At 38.5% G+C, this 8,185-nt stretch overlaps 1 protein-coding gene across 1 annotated transcript; it reads right to left on the bottom strand.

Moving 5' to 3' along the window:
• Positions 1–793: 793 nt before the first annotated feature.
• On the bottom strand, positions 794–4,007 carry LOC105437840 (branched-chain-amino-acid aminotransferase-like protein 1). The gene is made up of 3 exons (XM_011664920.2): positions 3,727–4,007; positions 1,691–1,896; positions 794–1,329 (listed from the first exon to the last, which is right to left on the bottom strand). The coding sequence occupies exons 1-3, from the start codon at positions 4,005–4,007 to the stop codon at positions 884–886; spliced, it is 933 nt and encodes a 310-aa protein (XP_011663222.2). The 3' UTR covers positions 794–883.
• Positions 4,008–8,185: the final 4,178 nt, after the last annotated feature.

The following is an 8,185-nucleotide window of genomic DNA, read 5'->3' on the forward strand; positions in this document are numbered from 1 at the left end:
CACGTTCCCATGTACTACTGGGGAATTAGATATATTATATTATCTGCCATGGCTGTGGAGAACAATATATTGGTGAACCGGAGATACACTCCGACACAGACTCACTCTTTACACACCACAAATAACGCCAGAAACAATATCGGTAGATTAAAGTGAGCAATCGCATTCAATCATGTGCTGGTTCTCAAGTACCAAACGTCGACATTGAACCTTTTGATAAAATGAAAGAAGACAACAAAATAAAAAGGGGTCTTAAAGAGAAATGTTGCATTTTGGAATTCATGCCATATTGAAATGTTTGTAGTTAGAACAATATGGTTTAGGAGTACATGTACATGTCCTTGTAAATATCATGTAATGCTGGAAAATTATGATCATGTATCACGTAAAAACTTATTTTTACCGCCCCCCCTCCATTTTGACATAAAAACATTGAGACCTATCTGAAATCCTGTTAGTAATTTACAATGTCTTCCTTATCATTCTCTTTCTCTCTCTCTCTCATACATAGAAATTGAGGAGAATTTTGTTTTTGCTAAAAAAGAAGACCGATTTCATTCCACAAAGAACTAAATAAAAAGATATTCGATACAAATATTTAACCATGTTGATCTAACTGAAAATGTGCACTGACCATCTTTACGAGTAATAATTGACAAACATCATAAACAAGAACTTAGCCTATTCCTAATCCCCATAGTTGATTTAATTCCTTTGTAATGATACGACTTTGGATTTAGCACCTTCTGGAATGAATCCATATATATATAACGATATAAAATAAAGGTGTGTGGGATGAGCGCGCGCGCGCGCGCGCGTGTGTGTGTGTGTGTTGTGACAAGCCCATAGAAGTGAAATTTGTTAATTATCTTTTCTTACTGAACTAAACTCTAATTCTCGTCTCATACATTTCTTCAAAATACTTCATGACTTTGTCTGAACCCCTGATGACGTCAGCCGGTAGTTGATCACGTGGTGTCTCCTTACTCGGCGGTAAAAAGCAGCTACTTTTCATGGCCGTCCCGTAGAAATTCACGATATCGAAGAGAAGAGTATCGCCGGCAGCTTTCATGGTTTTGAAAGCCTCAAGTGATGCATCCCACTGTAGTAAGCTGTCGTTATACGGCAACCCCACGGCAGCGCAGTAAGCCGAAAGCGTCTCGGCAGGTTTCGTCAACAGGTCGTCACCGTCGATCACGATAGGATTAGGATCGATCTTCTCATCTTGGACGTACTTCCAGAGGTCATAGAGCTCCTTAGTGTGCCAGCCCTTAGGCAACATGGGGTCGTAGAGCTCGACGTCAAATTTCTTCTCGTCAGCAGCTTCGCCTGATGGTTTTAATGGTTAGAAAATACGTACAGTCTATTCAAAATAATGTAGGATTTGGGCAAGTGATCACAAATGAATTTTCTATTGATGCAGATTTAGACGCAATTCAAATGTAAACATATATATTCCTCAATGTGTAGTGAATTGATATCATACAGAAAGAGAGAGGGGAATGAATAAGGAAAGAAGTAACGTTGTGATGTAATAGTGGAGTGGTTTTTACTAATCATGAAAGTGGAGGACAAGGAGTGTCAAGTCTGACAGACCTGAGCGCTATACAAGAACCCACTATATTATTGTTATCATTATATTTGTTGACGATATTAGACAGTCATTATCAGTTGTAGCTAGGAAACTCACCTTCCAATAACCCGCACTCTGTGTAATGATTGAAGATTGCCCTCCTATAAGAGACCATATGGCGTTGAGGGTTCCTGATGAGGAAGGTATGTCGGTAACCCTTAGGCAGGAACTGGTGGTACCCATCAGTCATCCCAAAGGCCATATCCTTGACAAACACATGTTTGGTACTACTAGCTTCAAGACGACGCTTCACCGATCCATACCTGTACCGGTCAAATATAAGATATTTAATTTAGAAATATAATATTCAGATACTTTTTACGTGATCATAGCATGGACCTATTACGGATGGACATTCAACGTGATTCTTTCTTTGCAGGCACGTAGCCAGAGTTTGATGTTTGTTTTTTGGGGGAGGGGGCACATACAGTACATGTAATCGATCGAGGTAAAAAAAAAAAGGGGGGGGGGGGGTCTACGTGCCTGTTTCTTTGATCCAATGGTAGTCACCGCCTTCTGATTATGTGCATCTTAATGAGAACAATCAGCTGTTAACAATAACGACTGTGTAAGCATTTTTCGGGCATTGACAAAGGAGCAGTTTCCCTCTCTTGGGTTTTGTTTGGATGGTTTGCTCTGTAAGAGTATGTCTTCAATAAAAACATCCCCAATGGGGAGCAGCAAAGATGAAAAGCAGACGATTTTGGTGATATGAAATTTATTATTACTGATTTGCACACTTTTGCACGCACCAATGACCTTATAAAACAATTAGAAGGCTATGATCTTTAAAGGCCCTGTGCGTTGTTAATTAGGAATATTATGAGGAAATTGGGGAAAACGGGATTTTAAATCACAAACAATCAAAACAAAACCTATCTGGTGATATCAACATGTTGTTCAAAAATAGAACACAGTACACGGAACAACAATTTCCGATTATTAACCAGAACTGCACATCGATTTCCCATGATTTAAGCGATTTATTATCTTCTGCGCATGTAGATTAACATGGTTAAAATCACTATCTTGATTCTGTCCCGACTTATTGGCGGTGACCATCATGAGATCAAAGTGAAGAAACATGTACGGAATGTTATTGAGACGACATTGACGGAGACAATCACAATGAATTCGTTAAGAAAACGATGAACGTCCATTCGTAATAGGTCCATGATCATAGTAACACTTATTAATGATTTGACTTTTGAATACAAATTATCAATTAAATCAACTCAAGTGATACTAAAAGTTGATTACTAATGTCGACCCAATGTCCACCCAATGACTGTAGACATGAAATAGCAGTTAGATGAGGGTAAAACTTTTCAGTAATGCGTTCTTATGTTTATGCATAGGTCGCATTTGCCGCGGCGGCCGCGGGGTCTAAAATATCTACGGCCAAAGGCAATTATAGGACCGCCGCAGCATTCCCACGGTCACATAATTATGTTAGGGCAGCCGCGCAGCGTATTTTTATTTCGTGGAGACAGAAAACCTGCGGCTGCCGTACGGCATTTGAAGTTGACGCACGGTCGTCTTAGGGCGTTTCTGCGGCGTTCGTAGGTTTTTGACAATTACCAAGGCAGACGCAAGGCAGTCTCAAGGCCATCATACGCCCGACGTATGGTCGCCGTGGAACCGCTCTATGTCATGACTACGGTGTGTTTAATTGTCTAATTGCTACGGCGAACCTAGAAATGAAAAAAGGTTATAATCCCACGGCGACCCGTACGGCATGTAAAGATAGATAGGGTGATCCTGAGGCCATCGCAGATATATCACGATTTCTGGGGCCTACGGCCGCCGTATCCTAGCCGTAGAGCAAATGTGATCTAGGCATTACTGATACGTTGTGTCTACATTGATAAAATACGGAAAGAGATAATGTGCATGGTCCCCATTTGGGAAGTACCAATATCATTATGTTAGAAATATGAGTGAGGAAAAGATAAAACAATAACAACAACAGAATAAATAACAAAAGTGAAACTAGTCTGATTAGAGTCAGAAGGGCGTTAAGTTATAATGCTCTAACACAAGGTTAAGGCTCCTCTGGCTCTGACCAGTACGAGAACGAATGAGAAACTTACGGTAGACGATCAGGCACCGTCTTGGTGTTCACTCTTTTATCAGTCATCTCCTTGGCCTTGTGGAATATCTCTTCATTGCCCTCATACTCCATAGGTAGATCGAGCTTGGTGTGAAGTCCGTACTCTACTCTTGCGACATAACTGAAGGTATAGGGTTCGAACCACACTTCGCTCTCCTCAATGTGGCTGAGACACTTTGCGAAAGCCGTCGAGATTGCCCTCGGCACGCACCACAGAATGGTCTTACTCCCGCCAACAGTTTCGTTTGATGTGGATGCCATCTTCAGGTTTCTTCACGGAGTCGATGATGATATTGTAAGTTCGGATGTTTAGTGGACCTAATGTTCAGTTCTTCACCTTCTTCTCTGCCTTGGTTTAACGACAATGAAGATTGTTTATAAGACACACGTGATAAATAAGCATACAAATATTGAAGCTTTGATTCAACGGAATTCGAATGCTAAATGTGTGTATAGGCAGTCACATAACCCTTTTTACTTTCTTCTGTCTCAGGGTTTAATGCACTTTAGGGAACAGTCTTAGTCGTCAATTCAAATGTTGTAGGTTTGAATGGAGAACACGGACATTTCATTTCCCACCATAAGTAAAATCTAGTTCCAAAAACGTTACAGTCACACTTGTCTTCTGGTTGCTCTAAGATAGAGATGCAGCAAATTACAGGATGACTATCCCTATTAAACTGATATGTCCAGATTTAAATCATCCTTTAAATGGCTGACTGAAGATGGTGAGTACTCTGGCGAGCTGTATATACTAACAACTCAACAAAAAGAGCGAATCATAGGCACCTGTCGACTTAATGAAGGGCGAATACAAATATGAGCAAATGACAAATGAAACATGAAATATCATAAAGTTTCAGTATACACATTATTCATGTGAGGATACATGACCAATCAAAAATGAGAAGACTTTGGACTACCGAAATATTGGTATTAATGTCAGTGTAAGTGTGATCATATTAATAGCTTTTGCACACTTGTTCATAACACAATTCCAATCTTCTTCTACAGATTAATGATACGTGGGAGACAAAGGTCCCAGGCAAAAGGAGACAATGGGTTTTTGTTTGTGATGTTTCGTGAGGGGCTGTCTTCCAGGGTATTCGAATACCATATCGGTAACATTTAATGTTCCCGGTCAGACTCCCCAATGCGCAGACCCGTAGCCAGAGTTTGATGTTGGGGGGGGGGGGGCACATACATGTAATCGATCGAGGTTAAAAAAAAGTTAAACCGATCTTGGGATTTTTGGGGGGGGGCACGTGCCCCTCCCCCCCCCCCCGTGTCTACGTGCCTGCTAATGTGGCGGTACAGTACAAGGTAACCCAGCTCCTATCATTATTACTAAATCGAAATTACAAACATTGGAAAGTCGTCGAAATGACTTATGTGTTACCTTCTTTAAAAAAACTCTTTTATGCGCAGACCAGTTCAAACAATTTATACCCCAAAGAGCACACAATAGAACTTTGCGAAGAACTAACAAGATCCCTGAACCCAGGTGCAAAACTAAACGTATGCAGAATAGCTCAATCCCAGATTTGATCCGTTTGTTTAACAAAAGTGTTTTATGATTGTATTTAATATACTCTGAAACAAATTACAATTTCATATTCCTTAGTATAAAATTAATTCATAAATTTGAGGTCTGATTTTTTTAGTCAAGTTAGTCAATGTATTTTTTATGACATGAAGAATGCGATGCATATCTATATTTATATTTTAATATCTCTAATGTTCACCTTATAATATTCATATTTGTCTTGCAATGTATCTTTGTATTTTATCAACATGTACATAATTGTTTCCCCTCTCTGTCCATCTGTCCCCTTTCTCCCCCTCTCTCTCTCTCTCTCTCTCTCTCTCTCTCTCTCTCTCTCTTCTCTTTCTCTTTCTCTTTCTCTCTTTCTCTCTTTCTTTCTCTCTCTCCTGCTTTCCCATCTTTCTTTCTTTTTAACTCAAATTTTTAAATTGAAATATTGTATAAGATTAATGGTATATAGTATATACACGCTCTTCATAATTATGTAGATTGTAGTGTGACATCTTGAAATGTATACTTGCTTTTTTCCAGCAATTTATTGTCTTCACCATCAATGTTTTATTCATGCACAATTCAGTAACTTGTAACTGCGATACATGGAAATGAATCAATAAATATATAATAATATAATAATAATAATAGCCTAATAATCCACTCCAAATTTTATTAAACCGAAACGGAAATTCTTTTTGCCCAATTGATCGTGAGCCCGGCAGCCACAGAGCAGCGCCAGATCGACGTTGCTCTATCCCTTAATGTTAATACCATTTATCTATCTATCTATCTATCTATCTATCTATCTATTATACTCTGGCTCGAGTTCACGACAAAGACGCTACGCAGGACAGTACAGCCAAATTGTAAGCCAGTTTTTGTCAGCTCATGTTGACTCTGCATTTATGAAATTTAAACTCCCAAACCATTGACATTAATATTAGTGTGAGTGTGATCATGTAAATATGATCAAGGTCCCGGGGGAAGTAGATGCCCCCTTTTATTAACCCCCTTTTCTTTTTCTTCCTTTTAAATATTTAATCTTTTAATAAGATTGGGCCGCGGCCGCTTCGAACTCCTTGGATTTGTGTTTGTAATTGGATGTTATGAAACAACATAGGATAATCATTTTCAGAATTGTAACTTTATTGGACACGAGATCAGATAATATATAAAGTTATTAATGAGTACTTTCAACAGACTTTTTTTTTTAATAGTTTTTTTTTTTATTGATTCCAAACAATACAAATTAATTTTTAGAAATAAAGTACATTTTGTTTTTCCTTGACATAATTCAAAACATTTACATTACATACATTGTACAATGGATGAAAACAAAAATGAAATCAGTTGTATCATAAAACAAATAACCCCAGAAACCAAACACACTACTTGTTGGTAACTCCCTTCCGAATGGACGGGATGTTCCAATACACGTCGAATATATATATAGTTTCCCACACAACGTATAAGGCCAACTTCTGACGTGGTATACGTATGTATATGAAACCCGATTATATACTCTGAAATATGTTATCACGTGACCACCCCAACATGTCGTATTGGTTGACAGGCCTCCATGCCATAGCCATTAGGCCATTTAAATCAGGGCATTTCATTGAATGTTGATGTTAGGTCAAAACTAGGAGCGTACCGACACATCTTCGTAGTGGGGGTAAGGGTCAAATCAACGTTTATAACTATGCAAAAGAGCAAAGCGAATGAGCAAAGAAAAGTGACCCACAATTGTATTTTGTCATCAGTTTACACGAGAAAACATATAACATTTCATAGACACCTTCCTGGCCGAATATGAGGTGATGAAAAGCTTGAAAAGTCCCTGAGTAGAGCTGCACCCTTCCCTTTTTCACTTCATAGGTAAAGGTGAAACTAACCATGATAATGATAATAATGATAATAATCATAAAAATAAGAAGAATGTTAATGATAAGAATAATAATGATGATAATAATATAAATCAAACAATGATAAAACTATTACTACTACTACTACTACTACTACTACTACTACACTACTTCTACTACTACTACTACTACTACTACTACTACTACTACTACTACTACTACTACTACTTTCACTATTACTACTACTACTACTACTATTACTACTACTACTGCTACAACTACTATTGCTACTAATACTACTACTACTATTACTACTACTATTGCTACTACTACTGCTACAACTACTATTGCTACTACTACTACTACTTATAATAATGACAATAATAATAGGAATGATAATAATAATACTATTTTGTATCCAGGAAAACCTCGTCAGCATCAGTGCTGTTTTTCCTGAGGGCCTAGCACTTATTATTACACCAGAAATTTGTGAGTGGCAAATCTGGTTCAATACCTTGCAAAAAGACGTGAGTGCCGGGCTTGGATTCGAACTCTCACCCCTTGGATTAAGAGCTAAGTGAATGAACCACGACACCTAGCTCCAAAATCATGACTTTGACGGAAAGATAAAACTAAATACTCAGAAGGTTAAGGGCGAACAGGGTTATTTGAGATTGGGATCATAATGGTACTTGAACTAATAAATATGTACCAATATACGGTTGTTTACTACTGTGCACATAAGGTGATGCCAAGGTCATGACCCCTTCTTTAAATCTTTTTTTCTTTTTCGGACTACAGTCAACTGGAATGCATACTGTATGTCTTCCAAATTCTACGATGAGAGCTTCAACACGACGCAATGGTCCATAGAGCATCTTATCCGATAGGCCTTTTAGTGTCTTCAAGTCTTCTTATTTTGTTCATAGCGACTATAAGGTACTCGACGGTGTATTCGGGCATGTGCTTATTGTTACGCAGGAAGAATGGACTTTTGGACTCCCTCTCTCTCTCTTTCTCCCCTCTCTCCCTGC

The sequence above is a fragment of the Strongylocentrotus purpuratus genome, unplaced genomic scaffold, assembly GCF_000002235.5.
Source record: "Strongylocentrotus purpuratus isolate Spur 01 unplaced genomic scaffold, Spur_5.0 spur5_scaffold_16, whole genome shotgun sequence".
Classification (NCBI taxonomy): domain Eukaryota; kingdom Metazoa; phylum Echinodermata; class Echinoidea; order Camarodonta; family Strongylocentrotidae; genus Strongylocentrotus; species Strongylocentrotus purpuratus.